The sequence below is a fragment of the Myotis brandtii genome, unplaced genomic scaffold (genome assembly GCF_000412655.1).
Source record: "Myotis brandtii unplaced genomic scaffold, ASM41265v1 scaffold826, whole genome shotgun sequence".
NCBI lineage: Eukaryota > Metazoa > Chordata > Mammalia > Chiroptera > Vespertilionidae > Myotis > Myotis brandtii.
Window position 1 is genome coordinate 869,735 of NW_005371354.1, and position 17,921 is coordinate 887,655.

The window sequence follows — 17,921 nt, forward strand, 5'->3', positions numbered from 1 at the left end:
GCTCAGGAATTAGGAGTGATTTCTAAACAAAGCCCTGTTGTTCTAGTCACATGATAAGGACATGTTGTGAAAGATATGGAGTTGCGGGAGACGGGAAAAGGAAAAGGAAGACACAGACTCAGAGATCTTAGTTACTCAAATCATGGGAATATTAATTTGAGTTTATTGCCTTGGAGGCAGATAGATTTGGACACTCGTGGAAATCGGATTTGAATTAAGAGCAGAGAGAGATAAGAATTAAGACTTTAGAAGGGCTTGATTGAGCAGTTATGGGATGACAAAGGAGGCACTACCACACAATTAAATTCAAAATTACTTCTGAGATTTGGTTAAAAAAATGCCAAAAAGAGTTATTATTTAGTGCCTCTCTCAGACACCACTAATTCTAAATCTTTACGTTGCTTGAATGAAGGCTGAATGGGTGGTGTGTGCATGTACATCTGGCCAATAGCGACATAGGAGCACGAAGGCTCATCATTAGCAAAGACTATCTAGTTTACCACATGTCTCCTTTCATATAGCTTTTTCTCTTCTGGTGAGAAGTCCTTCAAAAAGTTAAGAATGATAAGAATAGAAATGTATGGATGTTTTGCTGATTTCAATTTTCTATTTTTATCAAATCTACCCATTGAAGGGGTCAGTCCTGTGACTGACAAGCGTGAATGATGTTCCTTTTAAGCTCCTGGGTCAAGGGTATAAGATGAAGATGGGGAATCCAACGAAATGTGTTAACCTCAATCAGACTTTACTGTCAATCCATTGGCTAACTTATTTCCAGCTTGAATAACAGTAACTGTCATTCCTCATCACCATCACCATCAATACCTACAATAAGAAAAACGAACATTCCTGGGTCACTGACTGTGACTACTGTTCCAAGGTTGTAAGTCCCACTCATCAAGGCAGTCCTTGGATCAGCACTCATGATGCCCCAAGTTAGGCATTTGAACCCCTTTAACTGCAAACACTAGGGAGCTGCTGCACATCTGTGTGGCTGGAGAGGAGGAGATATTCTGTTGGAAGAAGATGAACGGGATTCTACAGGAGTGATTAGACTAGTTAGGGCTTGCACATCCCATACTCGCCCCTCCACACACACATATGAAAGACTATCATGGGAAAATCTGCCAAACCTAAACCATGATCCCCTCGAGGGGCCACCCTACTGTTAGGGGTAGTGGATGAATCCTAAAGTATGATATTGATGTATGTCTGAGTCTACAGTGGTTTTGTGCACTTGATATCCAGGCCAGCCTGGCGTAGTGGACTCCATTAGTGCTTGTACAAAGAAACGTAACTGCATGCAGTATTCAACATGTTTTTCTCTACTTATGTGAATGAACATTGTTTGCCATGCTCCTGTTTCCTGAGGTCAGATAGGCCTGGGGTTGTCCCCACAAGCTCTCTCAAAGCCATGTCCTCCTGGATTAAACAATGAGCCTGGCTGAGGGTCCTTGCTCATGGGCACCTGAAGCTTCCGTTAAAGACTAAAATTCAGCAGATGGGGGCTCAGGTGGCACACTCAGCAGATGATGTGTGTGTGGTGGGGAGGAGTGGGGGCTGTTCAAACCCTAACTACCCCAGTGCCCCCCCCTCTTGAGGCAGATTAGGAAGTTCTAGCTGCTGAAGCCATCAGTTAGGGCAAAGCTGGGCCTACCAGGGACATGCTCTCGATGAAACAGAGCCCTAAGGAACCACAGACAGGAAGGGGAATGGAGTTGCAGACAGGTCAAGTGAAGTCTTCCTCATGAGTGGCACTTTACAAAGTTGACATAGTCCCTTTACAAACGACTCCTGGGAGGATGGTGATGGAGTGGTCAAAGGAAGTTTAGTCGTTAAAGTTTTGATTTAAATGGAGGCCATGTGCCGCTGTACTCTCTTTTCCCAGCAAAGTCTGGGAAGCCTCTCTGTGCAGATGCCTTGGTGTGTTTTATGCAGAGGTGCTTCCAGGCTCCAGTGCAGCAACATGGGAACTACCTGTGTTTCCCTCTCCGGTCCAGGAACCACGCTGGGCATCCAGACCCTCCAATGGGCGTCTGCAGAAGTTCCAGGCATGACAGGCCTAGCGAGTCTCACCCACCCACTCTCATTGGAAGGGCACAGTCCCCAAGCCCTTGGCTTCGGCTGTTCTAGGACCGATTCAGCCTAAATCTGCACGGCTGGGCCACACTGTCCCTGACAATTTTGCCGGGAAGCAGCTGTTGTGTCTGACACCTGGGGGCGGGGATAGAAGGGCAGGCCATGAAGCCAATAACCTTTTCTCATTTTTTCTAGCAGCCACCGGAAATGAATCACCTCCTTTGCCGACACGTCCTACTCCGCTCAGCTGGACTGACCCCTGAGGACTCAGGTACACGAATCCTGTGCGTCTCAGCTCTGGCCTGGTTTCCGCCTCTCGGTGAGTCTCAGCCCCAATTTAATTCCCAGAATCAGAGCAGCTTAGAATGATTTGAATATTATTTTGTATTAAAATCGACTTTTCCTCTTAATTTGTGACTAGAGGCGAGCTTTGGAGAGCAGGCCTGGCGGGAAGAGTCCCCTAAACATCAGTTGATGGGAATTGGGATTATTTAATATCAAGCCACACTGTTTCAAGTTCCTTTCCTTTCCTCTTTTTCCTTTTCTTTTCTGTGATAGCCGCCCTGGGCTGCCTCTTCGAAATACTCTCACAGAAAAGCCTGTCTTAACTTGATTGACATTTTGCCCAGGTTAGGAGGTGAGCTGCTTGGGCACAAGCAGGGTGCGGCCAGCCTCGGCCAGCACTGGAGACACAGCCCTGTGAGTCCCTGCCCCCTTGCTTCTGTTTGGAGGACAAGGGGTTTCTGACTGTCCTGTCACCCAAGCACAGACCACAGAAAGAGCCCAGCTCCTGCCAATGAGGGGCTGAAAGAGCAGTTGCTTGAGTCAGGAGCCCGCCCCCTCGGTGTCCTTCACACCAGAGCCAGCCAGGCTCTGCTCCCCACACCCCCTCATCCCCCCCCTTCAGAATGAGGCACCACACCAGGTGAAGAGGGACATGGAACACTTTTTAATGTCAAGTCAGAGACAACCCCTCCCTCCCCGAACCCCAATCCCACTTTCCCTCATCACACCCAGGACCCCTCCCCGAGGCCTCTCTGGTCCCCAGACTCCGGGGGGAGGAAAAAAGATTATCTAAAAACTGCATTTTCTTCTCTTTCATACACACGCGCACACAGGTGGGACATTAAATAAAAGAAACCAAGAGGGTTCAATTCTCCAGTGGTCACAAAGGCATCAGAGATTCCCATAGGGCTCGAGCGAGTGGTTACTGGCTGTTTAGCTGGTTCGGTGGCGTGTTTGTGCGGGATGGAGGGGGCGGCGCCTGGGCGGACCCCCTCCGGGAGCCACACCTGGAACAGAGGCTGTGCCTGGTGTTAGTGTCGTTTTCTCGTTTCACTGCGTATAAATGTCTCTGACATGTGGATAACGCAAAAAAAAAAGAAAAAAAAATAGAGGCAGGAGCTGATTACACAAGTACCAGTAAACTCTATCATCTTTTAGAAGGTCAACACACAGCTAACGCCATATACAGCATGCAGTAATGTCTGAGAACGGACCTGCTGAGAAAGAAAAGGGCTAGAACTCTTAACAAAAAAAATATATGTATATATATGTATATATATACTGTATAATATATGTCATCAAAAGAAGCAGAGCCAACAAACGCAAGGTCGGGTGCAGACCCCCCTTCCACTTCTAAACAGCACGGAGAAGCATAGTCGTGTCTGCATTAAATGCCAGGATGAGGAGAAAGCTGTAGCGCTGGTGGACGTGTTGGTTAAATCATATGTGTGTGTGTGTTTTGTTTTGGTGGATTCGCCAAATCCTCACCAGGCGGTTAATGCCCGGCGTGGGGTCCACCGGTTGTAAACCTAGTTAAGAAGTGCACTATTCATTTTCATCTTTTTTAACAAACATACTTCTCATCACCCCTTTCATGTGTGTGGTGTTTAGTGTTGCCTTGTTTTCCAGCTAAGTCCTAGACTCACGTCAGAAAATAGAATTAATAGTGAACCAGAATCCCTTAGGACCCACGATGCCCATGTAGTGAGGGGAACACAAAGGTGAACGGGGCCTGTGTGACTGCTGACTGTGGGGTTTGGTCGCCGTCAGGCTGTTTTGTTTAGGTTCCTTTTTATTGATTTGCTTTTTAAATTTGCGTTTCATTGCACACGTGACAGTGGCACAGTCTACAGCGGGGGGGACCCCGCGGCACATGGGGGCGCACGCCTCACTCTGTGTTCGCTTCTAGTGACGGATTGAATTTGGGGACGGCCGACTCCAGAATTTTCCTTGGCAGGGGCCCTGGAGTGGGCAGAGCGGCTGAGCCCTCGTCCACCCCGGAAACAATGCAGCTGGCGGGCGGGTATCCAAAGCCAGGGGTGCGCTCCTCCCATTTGGGAAAAGAAAGAAAACTCAGCTGTACCTACATATCTGCCCGGCCTGCAAGGCGATCGATTTTTCGATTTCCTTTTGAAACGTGTTTTCCCAAAGTGTTCTTTGTTCCCCTCCCTCGAATTTGTGTCCCAATCGTCTGTGTCTCGGAATGGCGTTTGATTACATCTTAGTTGGAAAGGGGTTTGCTCTGGCTGTCGGAGGTGCCTTTGCTGGAGGGTTGGTGGTTGCAGTGGCGGCAGCTTCCCTGGTGGGGGCGTGGCACTCACATCAAAACTGGCGCAGGAGGAAGACCAGGAGAGGTAGCAGCCAAAGGCAGCCTGCCCTCCTCGGCGTCCCGTTGCTCACCTCGCTGACAGCGCCTGGGCCTGTGGAGAGAGCACACGAGTCACGAGCAGCCAGAGGAAGAGGGAATGGCAGTGGCCTGGTCGGCTGTCCTTAGGCCTCGCCTCTGGTAAGCCATCTCTCTAACGGGGAGCATCTGGGTTTGTTCCCGCTCCCTATGTAGGGGCTGCATGACACATGGACCCTCTACAGCTTCCATCCCATGACACACTCTGTATAATGGGGAGGTTACCCTGGCCAGGAGAGAACAAGAGGCTCAAGTCCAAGTGTGCTGGTGGCCAGGACTCCTTTCTTGTGTACTAGGCTAAGGCTATGGCTCAAGGTCAAGGTCAAGGAGAAGGTGGCAGGTGTATGAATAGCCCACACAGAGCTTCAATAACATAAGACCCCGTGTTGTGTGCACCATCACTCAACCACTTCTGCGCACTGCCTGCCTCACCCTTCCCATTGCCCTGCAGCAGCTCCACCTGTTTGTTGCCGGAAGGACCTGTTGGACACCACAGTCTGCCTCCCTGCTGCGGCTGCTGCTCGGGCTCAGCGTCCTCCTGCCAATCACCGCCTCTCCGGGCCGAGCCCGGCGTCTGCCTGGAGCACTTGGCCTCTTCCCATCTGGCCTCGCTAATAGCAGACCTAGTTCAGGCATCACGCGCCTGAAAAGCCAGACCCAGCGCCCAGGAAGTGGAGGTGGGAATCAGGAAAGACACAGGTGGCCTCTGGCTGTGTCTTTGGACGTGCGGGAAGGTTTAGGTGGAGATGGGGATGCGGAACCGCATGGAGAATGTCTGAGTGGGAGGTGGACGGCACCTTCCCCTGCGAGGCACACGCCACCGGGCCTGCAGACAGAGACTCTGAAATGAAGCCAAGAATGAGAGGCAAGAAAACTATGCGGTCATAGAATTCCCCAGGAGCTTTCCTATCACCGTGAAGCATAAGCCAGGAGGCTCCCTGAGCCTGGGGGGCAAGAATGCCCACAACCGATGGACCTATGGTTCGTGAACAGCACACAGGGGTGTTGAGGCCCAGACGAATCAGGCACCCAACACAGAGGCACCTGTATGCTCGGCTGCACTGAGTTTAATGAGACTGTGTCCCCACTAAGTGCATGTGCTCACGGGGGTGAAGGAACCTGCCTCGGATGCCAACCATCGGAGACACTTCTGGCTCCCTGGTTCCAGGTGAGATTATTCCTTGGGATCCGAAAACTCGTGGCTGGGAAGCCCTGCCCATATGGTTGTATTTCCTAGGTGGTGGGGAGAAATCTCTGACTAAGGGGCAGTGGCTACATCATCATGAGTTTGAAATGCAGCATGCTCTCCAACCTCCCGTGTCCTGTGGTCCAGGACCTGACATTCCCAACACGCGGATATCTTGGCAGGGCGCGTTCTCATAATGAGAGGCACAAGGGAGGCTATTTACGCTCCACCCTGCAGGGAGGGGACCTTCCCGGCTCCCCAGAACCAAGGCCTCCGCCAGGAAGGCCCTCCTCATAGTCCCTCACGGTTGCCTATGTCACTCTGTCCTCTCCCCGGTATGCTTCTAGGGCGGTGGTCGGCAAACTCATTAGTCAGCAGAGCCAAATATCAACAGTACAACGATTGAAATTTCTTTTGAGAGCCAAATTTTTTAAACTTAAACTATACAGGTAGGTACATTGTTATTAACTTAATTAGGGTACTCCTAAGGCTTGGGAAGAGCCACACTCAGGGGGCCAAAGAGCTGCATGTGGCTCGCGAGCCGCAGTTTGCTGACCACGGTTCTAGGGTGAGAGGCTCTGCTTTCCTCCTATGAGGGATCCCCTCTGCTCTGGACCCCCAAGTCCTTCAGACCAAGAGCCTGTGCCTGAGGCTGACTCTAAGGCAGCGGTCGCCAACCGGTGGTCTGTGAGGTCCGAAAGGTTGGCGACCGCTGGTCTAAGGCACATGTGGGTTTCGCAGTCCATGGGACCAGCAGGCCTTTGTGGGAGCTGGGCTCCATGTTCTCAGGCAGAGGTAGTGGCTGTATTCCATCACCCCACATGCACATGGCACAAGGACTCTGAATGTGCCTGGCACGCCTGGCATATGGCACGCCTGGCACATGGCACGCCTAGCCCCACATGCACCTGTGGGCACATGGCTATTCCTCTCTTGCTCCCCTCAACACTCACAGCTTTGAGACCCAGCTCCCATTCATGCCGGCTCACTCCTCCCTCTCCCTCCTCCTGGCCATGCCTAGAAGAGGCCCTGTGGGGACAGAGATGAGAACAAAGCACAGTGCCCAGCACATGGATGCTCTCCTGCATTCCCTCCTTGCAGGCCCCCCACCAGGGGAGATGCCACAGGCCAGGCACGCCGCCCAGCAGGGCCTGGCTCGTTACCTTACCATGAAAGGAAACCTTGTTTGCGGGCGAGGGATGCTGCAGCATGCAGGGGAGGCTGTTGTGGCTGGTGCCCCCCGCCCCTGGGCACCTCGCCTGGCAGGGCGGTCTGCAGGTGCTCCTCTGGGCCTCTGTGCTCAGTCCCATTGCCAAGAGCATGAGAGTCCCTCTGTGGGCCTGCTGCCTGCTGGGTGGCACCACAGAGAGCCCATCAGGAGGGGTCTCGACCTGTTGTGTCAGAAAACTCTTCCCATAGAAGCAGGAAAAGGCCGTCAACTGCCCAGAGCCTCCTCTTGGTGCACTGTTACCCTGGACAAGCTCCAGGGAACTCTCTGGTGCTCCTGTCTCCTGTCCCCGACCCACAGGGGCTGTCACTCACTGTGGGGAGCCTCATCCAGTCTGCCTTCACCCCATCCACACATTATCCCCTCGCCCTTAACCCGTGGTTGGCAAACCGCGGCTCGCGAGCCACATGCAGCTCTTTGACCCCGTGAGTGTGGCTCTTCCACAAAATACCACGTGCAGGCGGGCACGTACAGTGCGATTGAAACTTCATGGCCCATGCACAGAAGTTGGTATTTTGTGGGAGAGCCATACTCAAGGGGCCAAAGAGCCACATGTGGCTCGCAAGCCGCGGTTTGCCGAGCCACAGTTTGCCGACCACTGCCCTAACCCATCCTCTATCCAACACAAAGCTGAGCAGGAGGGGGAGACAGGCAGGGGTTCCCACACATCCTCTCTGAGGTGGCCAAGCAGCTCTCCTGTCCCTTCCATGAAGGTTCCGACTCAGGCCTTGACCCCCTCAGGCTTATTCTTTATAATTCCAGGGTCACGTCTCTAACATTGCAAACGGATCACACTACAAATCTCCCAGACTCCTCCGGGCATCACAAAGCTCCCATCTGCCTGGCAGAGTGCTCCGCATTTCATAATCTCACTTTTCTGCCTCCTTAGCTGTTCTTCCTGCCAGATGTCTTTCAGTGTCTCCCTTCCCCCAACTCCGTGCAACATGAGCTCATGTCACCTGCACACACTCGTACATGCACACACGAGCATATACCCGCCAACCATGTTCCTTTCCCTTCTCATCCTCACACCCTCTGTCCCTGTGCCTGAAATGGTTTTTCTCAACTCACACCTTATTCCAGGTCCTGTTCTGGCCTCCAGTCACCTCCTCCAGGCAGCCTTCCTTGACTTGCTGTGGTTTGTTTCCACAGCACCACATGCATCCCACTATTGAAATGCCTACCACCCTGCGTTATACTTCTCTGATTCCCTCCTCTGTGCTGCAAGCTTTTTAAAGCCCCTCTGTGTCTAATGGGGCCCTTGGCGGGTATTTGATAAGTGCTTTTTGGAGGGAAAAAAGCGCCAGAACATTGTGATACATGTAGATAAGACCATATTTTCTGTTTTCTTCTTTCTCTTAAGATTCTACTTGAAGAAAAAAGAAATTACAACAAAACAAACTCTTGTCCTGCCTTTTGCTTTACCTCAATTTTCTCTTCCAAACACCGTTTCCCTCTTTTCCAGTAAAAGTCACTGCAAAGCCCTTGGTTGAGGGAGGTGTGGGTGGGACATCAGGCCAAGTGCGTGCATTTAGGGGGGTCCCAGCCCCAAGAGCCACACGCATGCTCAGGACTGCTGTCCGCACTCCCACAGGTGGAAACTGAACCTCAGAGCTCCAGTGACTGCCCCCAAGGTCCCTCTGCTTCTATCTCTAAATGCAGTTTTCCTTCCCCCTCCCTCACAGCTACTCCACGTGACTCACTCCTCTGTGGGAAATACAGAGGGGAGGGAGCACCTGAGCCGCCCCATCCGGGCACTGGTTAAGGTGAGGACCACACAAGCCACCCCCCGCTGCCCAGCACACGGAAGAATGCTGTGACATGACCTTTTGTCCAGGCATTGTGCCCAGTCCTGGAGCAAGGCTCTCCCAGAGCCTTTGTGGCCAGGTGACAGCTCTGCCCAGCTACCTGGTGGCATGGGCCACACCTGTGAGACCTCCGCTAGTCATCCAGTCACACCTCCACTCTATGCTGGATGCCTTTATTGCCTCTGTCTCACTAGAGAGCTGCAGAGGCCTAAAGAGACTATCAGGACAGGATCCAGGAAAACTAATGAGTGTCAAGTATTCATCAGAAACATCTGGCAAGAATGAAAGCCTCAAACAAGACCCGTTTTATTCCTAGCCTAGTGACTCACACAGACCTTCCCCCTTCCTTCCACTTTCCTCTTCCTCCCACCACTTCCCTTCCAGTTCTAAGTTAGAGCAAGATAGCGCGGGAGAAAGAGAATGGGGTAAGCCAAGGGCAGCATGCAAGGTCTAAGAAGATGGGTGCATTAGAGCATTGGTGCCCAAGGAAAGAGGCAGGCCTGGTACAGGGGCACCCAGATGTGGAGACATTCCGGGCACTGACAGGTGCTCATTAGTGCTGCCAGCAGAGAAGTTAGACTCCTGCCAGGGGAAGCTACCCAGGGAGAATGGCATGTCCTCGGGGATGGGTTAATCTGAATTGAGACAGCCCCAGGGCCGGGTGGAGGCCCACTGGGCTGCTCCCTGCGGTTAGCTCAGAACAGAAGGCACCTTGAGAGCAGGCAGAGTTTGGCATATCCCATCCTCACCAAGGCAGTAGCTGCCTGGGAAATAAACATACCAACCTTTCCAAGGGGTCAGGGCTGTAGATTTCACTTCTAAAAGAAATGAAAAAACAAGCCACTGTTAAGGTAGAAAGCAGTCAGTGGTACCTGCTCGGCCCTCAGAGGGTGTGGAGGATGAGCCAGCACTCCCAGCCCTCTCGCCTTTGCCTCTTGCTGTCCTGACCGCAGCCCAACCCTCATACGTGCTCCCCTCTGGTTTGCTGGAAAGCCACTTGCCATAATGGGTGAGTTGGGGAAAGATATGAAGGATGTTCAAATTCGGCTGCCTACCCAAAGAGCGCCAACACCTCCCCCTTGCCTTAGCAGGGGACGTGGGTGTACCTTCAAGCCTGAGGCTCCAAGCCAATACATTCTTCTTTGTAGAACAACTTCCTTCTTTGACCACCCTACTATCCCTTAATTAGGTGAAGTCTATAGGGCTTAAGTATAAAATTGTCACCCACAAATGAATTATACTACAGCAATTTGAACATACTAACAGGTACCCAAGCTATGTTTGAGATGTAAAAGTTTGACCAGCATTCATGGATTCATCTTAGAAACACTGCTGAGCTAGACTGCATGAGCCAGATGAGCCCGGAACTTGGCTACATGACCTCTCCTGATGAGTCGGACTATACCGAGCAGGGCCAGAGGGCTTCATCTCTCTGGGCCAACCTGAGGCTGTAAGACCTGCATCTATGTTGCTGCTTGGACTTGCTGGGACCTGACTATGGAACTACTGGGGCTCCAGCTCTTCTCTGCTGACTAGACCATCAAATACCCCCTTTTCCTCAACTTCAAGCTCTCAGAACAAGCCACAGAGCCTTTTCTTTTGATCACCTGTCTTGAGTGGCCTGAAGTGCTGATAATCTCTCATTTTTTAACTCCAGTTTTATCTACAGGCCTCTGCAGTTGTTCACCTTGGATATAAAGAGGATGAAAAGTCATTTCACAATGTATCTGTACATCAACGCCCCATAATGTACACTTTAAATGTCTTACAGTTTTGTCATTTATCCCTTAGCAAAGCTGAAAAAAATGAGAACATGATGTTCAAGTCTCTTGCATTGAAGTGATGCCATTCTCTGTGCAAAGATCTCCCATGCAGGAGGAAAGACAACTTAGCTATAACTTGACCTCAACTAAAATAAAGCATTTGACCAGAATCAGAACGCATAATTCTGCATTCAAGCTCTCGATCTATTCTTAAAAGGTATCTGCGATGCGATATCCCTCTTGATCTAAGTGGGCATTAGCAACCCTGGGAAGCCACTCTGATAAAATGTAAGAGGAGGGGGGAGGATCTATGATCAAAGAGTGATCCAGAGATGATCTTGTGCAGAGCAGGGTGGCTGAGAAAAGACGGGCGTGGTGCTGCCATGCGCCTGTGTTTAGCAAGGACCATCCGTGGGGTGACTGCTGGGCTGCAAGAGCCAGCCCCGGAGTTAAGGAGGGACTATGTTCATGAATTGTCTCATTCAGGTTCCACTGACTTGAGTCTCTGTACCCAGAAGGAGGGTCATGGGAAGGAGGGAGGGTGTATGAAGAGAGGTTCTTAGAAGGATAGAGCAGTCACAGGCCTTTCACTCCAGAACTCAAGCAGAGCAAGTGCAGGACCCATAGAGTGACAAGTGCTATTTTGGTCTGGAGTGAGGATGCAGGGAAGGGTCTACCTGGTCATCTGTCCTGTTGGAAGGCTCAATAAAAGAACAAAATTGAGAGCATGTTTCTGCAGAAGTGATTTTCTGTAGGGTCAATCAAGTTCTGAAAGCAACTTCAGCTGAATTGTTCCTACCCAGCTACTACTCCCCAATCTCCAACACATGCTACTTGTATGAAGGGCAGGACTCTATGAAGAGAGGTTCTTAGAGGGATAGAGCAGTCACAGGCCTTTCACCCCAGAACCCAAGCAGAGCAAGTGCAGGGCCCATAGAGTGACAGGTGCTGTTTTGGACTTGGCTGGAGTAAGGATGCAGGGAAGGGCTCTACCTGGTCATCTATCCTGTTGGAAGGCTCAATAAAAGAACAAAATTGAAAGCATGTTTCTGCAGAAGTGATTTTCTGTAAGGTCAATCAAGTTCTGAAAACAACTTCAGCTGAATTGTTCCTACCCAGCTACTCCCCCCGAATCTCCAACACATGCTACTTGTATGAAGGGCAGGACTTTCCTGAACAAGACGGCCGCATAGGTAAACGCCTGTACTCGCCGCCACCCACAACCACATTAAAATTACAACTAAAATACAGAACCACCATCATCCAGAACCGCCAGAAAGCTGGCTGAATGGAAGTCCTACAACTAGAGAAGGAAGGAAGAAAGCGCACTGAGACTGGTAGGAGGGGCGGAGGCGCGGAACAGGCTGGGCCAGCACCCACGTGCACTGCTTTTTTAAATCTGGAGGAGATGGTATCTACGGAGGCTTCCCAGAAAAGCAAGGGGCCCAGGGAAGAAAGCACACTGAGACTGGTAGGAGGGGCAGAGGCATGGAACAGGCTGGGCCAGCACCCATGTGGGCTGCTTTCTAAATCCGGAGGGAGATGGTCTCTGCGGAGGCCACCTGGAGGAGCAAGGGGGCCCAGCCCCACACCACACTCCCAGCCCAGGGTCCCAGAACTGGAAAGAGAAGCCCCTAGGGGCAGTAAGAACTACAGGCTGTAAAAACCAGTGCGGATTGCGACGGTGACACAGAGGCTGCTGCGAGTTAACCCTTGGCTATGAAGAAAACAAACAATCCCCCGCAAAAAAAACAGGCCTGTGTTTTCCTCACTAAGGGCTTGACTAAATGTGTGCTTTTCCTGTGCCAGCACCCACGTGCACTGCTTTTTTAAATCTGGAGGAGATGGTATCTACGGAGGCTTCCCAGAAAAGCAAGGGGCCCAGCCCCACCACACCCCCAGCCCAGGGTCCCAGAACTGGGAAGAGAAGCCCCTAGGGGCAGTAAGAACTACAGGCTGTAAAAACCAGTGCGGATTGAGACTCAGTGACACAGAGGCTACTGCGAGTTAACCCTTGGCTATCAAACAAACAATTCCCCCCAAAAAACCAGGCCTGTGTTTTCCTCACTAAGGGCTTGACTAAATGTGTGCTTTTCCTGTCACTATATTAATGGCAGGCAAGGTAAAATGGGAGCAAATATTCAAAAGATAGAAAAACTGGGTTGAAAAAAAAACAAAAGAACCCCACCCCCCAAGCCTCCAAGCCAGTGTCTCTGGTCAACCTACAAAGTAATCTTTTTGGCAGGAAAGCCAATGTTCATACCTGTACCTACGTAAGCCCAGGGCTGCTGCCTGATTCTCCTGGGCAGGGGAAGGCTGGTTTCAAGTCAGGATGAATAGATAAACCTTCTAGAAAAGGGATAAGAATTCTTTGTTTTTACACCTTCTGATATTTAGACACAAGTGCCATAGAAACGCTAACTGCTGGCCCTGGCCAGTTTGGCTCAGTGGATAGAGCATAGGCCTAAGGACCAGAGGGTCCTAGGTTTGATTCCGGTCAAGGGCACGTACCTTGGTTGCAGGCTTCTCCTCTGCCCGGGCCCTGGTTGGGGCTCCTGTGGGAGGCAACCAGTCGATATGTTTCTCTCACATTGATGTTTCTTTCTGTCTTTCCCTCTCTCTTCCACTGTCCCTAAAAACCAATGGAAAAAATATCCTTGGGCGAGGGTAAACCAAAGAAAAAAGAAAAAAGAAAGAAATGCTAACTGCTGGAGGGCTGGGCCTCATGAACTATCTGTAATCCTCGGCAGGGGAGGACCCATCCTCTCTACTGCAATTTCCCCCTCCGGATGCAGTGTGCTTTAGTGCCCACTCTTTAGGAAGTTGGTTTGACGGTCACAGTGAGGCTCACAGGCATTAATCAGCCCACCTTTCCCAGCCCACTGATACCATCGGATCTGACTCCGTGCCTAGGAGATAAAAGACGAAGGACCGTGATGGGAGACGAACAGCCACCCAGCAGCTGAGTCTGCAGTGTGGGCCGCTCTCCTGCCCGCCAGCCAGCTCAGTGAGGGATGGCGGCACATCCCCGAGTCCGTATTTCTCATGGCAGGAGTCCGGCCCCGCCAAATATTAATACGAGAGGGTGACAGGCCATCTGTTGTGTTTGCAAAAGGGGAGCAGAGGAATATTTCAAGGGTGGCAGAAAATGCTGAGGAGGGATGAAATCTTGTACAAGAATCTTTCTAGTCTATCCAGAGCGGGGAGGCAAGACAGCTCGGCACGTCCCTTAAAGCGATGCTCCCTGTCAGTGAGATCCAGGCACCTGTTCAAATCTCGCTTGGTATTCCTGAGACAAAGTGAGCAGAACTTGGGGGGGGGGTGCTCTGAGAAAATAGGTAGTTCGCTGTTCTGTGGGAGACTAGCAAAGGAGGAGGAAGGGGGTGTGGGGGCAGACACAGATGAATGAGAAAAGAGCCCAAGATGGCATGCTTGCACGCCCAAGCCTTTCCCATTTCTTTCCCCACAGGGATGCATCTCCTAAACGCTGAGGGACCCATGAGGCTTGCAACCAGGGCGGCAATGGTCAGTGACAATTCATTCCCGGCAAACCGCCTAACCCTGTCCCCAAGATCCCTTCTCTTTTCTCACTTCTCCGTCAGCCTAGGCTCATTTCCCCAACCCTTTCTTGTTTCACTGTCCCCAAACTTTAATAAACATCCTCTAAAATTAAACAAGAAAGCAAATGCCCAAGATACAATATTTCTCTAAATGCTCCTTAGTTGTACAAAAGCATCCAACAGTTACCCTGAAAACCACACTAACCCGAATGTTGGAATGTTCCAGATGCCCACAATCTACAACCTCTGGCCCTTCTCCTTGCTTTGCCTCCACTGAGAAGCGTGAGGGTTGAGAGCATCCCGAGAGTCAGAGTGGAGACAGGCAGAGAGACCCTTCTTCCCCCAGGCACCGTAGACAGCTGTGCACAGCAGACAGCTGCCGGGAGCGAGGCAGGGCGGCTCTGTCTCAGCAGGTGCAGCCTGGCAATGGAGTCCCTGCTCGGGTCCCAGCTCAGCGGCCTGGTAGCGATGTGCTTGCTTCTGGTCGGCTTTGTTCCTGTCTTTGGTGTAGACAATGCTCCCTCCATCAGCTGAGTGCACCTTCCGTCAAACACTAACTCCCTAACAACCACCACCTGGTTTAAAAGCTCCCGTTCCCCCTGAGGATGAAGAGCTAAGTGATCAGAATGAGCTTAGTCGCTTCTAAAAGCACATCTTGGAGCAGTAGCGTCTTAGCTCCGGTCTCACGCTTCCCTTCGGCCCTCCATGCCAGGTACTGTCTGATGCCCTCTCTGTCAGATCTGTGCATGTGCCTCTCACAGAGGCGCAATCAATGTAAGCTGAGTCATACGTTAAACCTGAACATTTCCATCGAGTTCACTTTTCCTCCCTATTCCATTCTCCCGTTTGTGGCTCATCTCCAAGGCACCCTGCATGGCTATGGTGAATAATGCAGCCCCCAAGTTTTTCATGATAAAAGTATTTGTCTTCATTGGTCAGCTTCCCAGATAATCCATTTTCTCCCACTTCTTCCCCAGCCCTCCAAGCCAAATGCCCTCCTCCAATGATTGCACAGCTGGATGTGAATGGACGCACAGGCTGGTGTGGGTGAGGGGGCATGAGAAAGGCCAGGGGGTGGGAGTGCAGGGTGAGAAAGCCATTCCCCTCCTTGTCTCCATAGCTGCCTTCCTGCCGGGCTAGCTTGTGGTGGGCCGTGCCCTCAGGAGGGGACAGCAGCACACACAGCTGCATTCTCCCACTCAGACCGCGCCCACTTCTGCCCAAAGGCTTGGCCACAGTCCTCATAGATCAGGGGTCCTCAAACTACGGCCCGCGGGCCACATGCAAATACAAATATTGTATTTGTTCCCGTTTTGTTTTTTTACTTCAAAATAAGATATGTGCAGTGTGCATAGGAATTTGTTCATAGTTTTTTTTTTAAACTATAGTCCGGCCCTCCAACGGTCTGAGGGACAGTGAACTGGCCCCCTGTTTAAAAAGTTTGAGGACCCCTGTTAGATGATGCTCGCTAGGCTAGTGGACCTTGAGAGAATGCGAAGGGCTGTGCAAACAGAGGCAAGAGATGCTGGAGTCTGACACCTGGACAGGCTCTAAGTGGAGGGTGATGCAAGGGGGCTGGGGAGAAGGGCTGGAGAAATGAGTTAATGAACCCTAGCGTACACTGAGAGATGCCCTTGCCTTTCAGCTTTAATGATTCAAACACACCGCCCAGTTGTCAAAGCCTTTTCACTTCGCGCCCTCAGTTGAATGGGAGAACAACTCTAAGGTACATAAGGCAGATCGATTCCCTTTTGTAGAAGAGGAAACTGAGTCTAAGCAACGTTTAGTGACTTGTCCCAGAGCACAGAACTGCTAAAAGCCAGGCTTTGAACTAGATCTCAAGGGCATCCCACTCCAGACAACTGCATGCTGACCAGCGAGCATGTTGTGCCATGTCCTGCCCCCCCGCCCCCCACCTCCCCTGCTCCCAAGAACCTCCCTGGGAAGCAGGTGATGCATTTTAGGGAACATCTGAACTTCCGGTACCTGGTATTTGCCATTCTGCTGAGCGTCCATCAATAGGACCCGAGCTATGAAAACTGCTCAGTGGGTCGCAGCTGTCTTCCTGTTGGTTCTGACTCAGTCCCTCAAACTTGTGGGTCTCTGGGCCTGGAGATGCTAATGATGTTTCTTTCCTTTCCCCCCACCAGCCCCTCTAGAGAAGTGTGGGCAAGGGTTTCACCAACTCCCAGTAACCACCTTAGCTTCCCCTGCCATCTTCTAAGCCACTTGACACATAGGAGCCTCAGGCAACACACAGAGGGGCAGGGGAAGGGCGTGGGGGAGACGGGGACAGGGAGGGGGAGGGGGAGAAACCATAAAGCAAGGGGGATACTGACCTTGCAACAAAGTTGAGCTTGTGGGCTCATTTAGTTCTAAATCGGGTGAGGGACATACAGGAGAGAAAAATGAAAACAAACACATATATTATATACAGTAGCTATATATTGGCCATATATAGTTTGTATACTGCCTTTCACAAACATCTCTGGAGCAATGGATAAATAAAGGAAGACACAACAACCAAGGTGGTGGGACACAATGCAGCGTGGGGGACACAAAGGTGAGTGCTCTATGCTTCCAAACTTGGACGTGAAGGCTGGGAAGTGAGGGGGCTGGAGGCCGGCACGTTGTCCAGTGCAGACGCTTCCACCCTTAGCTTGTGCTGAGCTGGGTACTGATATGGTAACAAAGGACCCATGTTTTTTTGTGTGTGTTTTTTTCTAGATGAGATTTCGTCCCCCACCCACACCCCATTGTTTCACTTTGGAAAACCAAGTCCAGAAATTTCTGTTCCCAAGGCTCCAGGATGGGAAGGAGGTCCCTCAGGAGCCACTGAGGTGCTCAGAACCCTACTGGTTCTGGGCCCAGATAGGAAGGGCCACCCCTGCCCCCATTTGGGTTAGATTCCGGCCAAGGGGGGATTCTCCCAGCACCAGCCTTCCTTACTTTCCAACCTTCGGGTCAGGTGGATGGGTGTGCTTAGGTGGTAACGTAGCTGGCTTGTTGTGATGCTATGGGAGCGTGAACCTCCTCACCAAGTCTGTGCATTCCCATAAAGTAAAGGCTGCCTTAGAACTTGCTGGTTGGCTGTGAGCTGAGGGGGGTTTTCCAAGGATAGAAAACGACATGGAAACCCTTCTAATCAGGTAATATTTGTCCAAAGGCCTTGGTGATGGTGGCCTTGATAATGAGCTCAGGGGCTGCAGGGGCTGCCCGAGGGGCCTGGAAACAGTCACTGGCTCAGGGATGGAGTGTCCCGATTTCCAGGGAACCGTGTCTCCCCTGCAGCATTTGTGTGGTGGGCTCCTCCGAAACGGTCTCTCTTTAGAGACTAAAATACTGGTGTCTGCTTGATTAAATGGGGAAGATGCTACAGACTTTCCTCCCTCGAGGTTTGGCCTGTAAAGGCCCCGAGCCCTCTTGCATTGAAGAGTAACCTGTGTGTGCTCCATGCATTGGTGTTTGACCCAGATTCTCTGCTACCATGTCAATACCTGCTACCATTTTTAATGTGTTCTTCAAAGAGAACCCTGGGCTGCGGGAAGCTGGAAATTGTAGCAATGCCCCCAATGCCACACGGGGTGAATGCCCACAGAACGACGGCA

The 17,921-nt window shown here is 51.4% G+C and overlaps 1 protein-coding gene across 8 annotated transcripts in view; it reads right to left on the reverse strand.

Annotated features, from left to right (window-relative positions):
* Nucleotides 1–3,417: 3,417 nt before the first annotated feature.
* NTM (neurotrimin) overlaps nucleotides 3,418–17,921 on the reverse strand; it is a 959,656-nt gene continuing 945,152 nt past the window's right edge. For 4 of the 8 annotated variants that reach the window (XM_005884365.2, XM_014531860.1, XM_014531862.1 and 1 more), the window contains 3 exons: nucleotides 16,653–16,688; nucleotides 9,776–9,808; nucleotides 3,418–4,784 (listed from right to left, as the gene is read on the reverse strand). In XM_005884365.2, the coding sequence (XP_005884427.1) occupies nucleotides 4,687–4,784; nucleotides 9,776–9,808; nucleotides 16,653–16,688 (167 nt within the window). In that variant the 3' untranslated portion in view covers nucleotides 3,418–4,686. The remainder of the gene's footprint in view (nucleotides 4,785–9,775; nucleotides 9,809–16,652; nucleotides 16,689–17,921) is intronic. The other 4 variants (XM_005884368.2, XM_005884370.2, XM_014531861.1 and 1 more) reach the window with 2 other exon arrangements.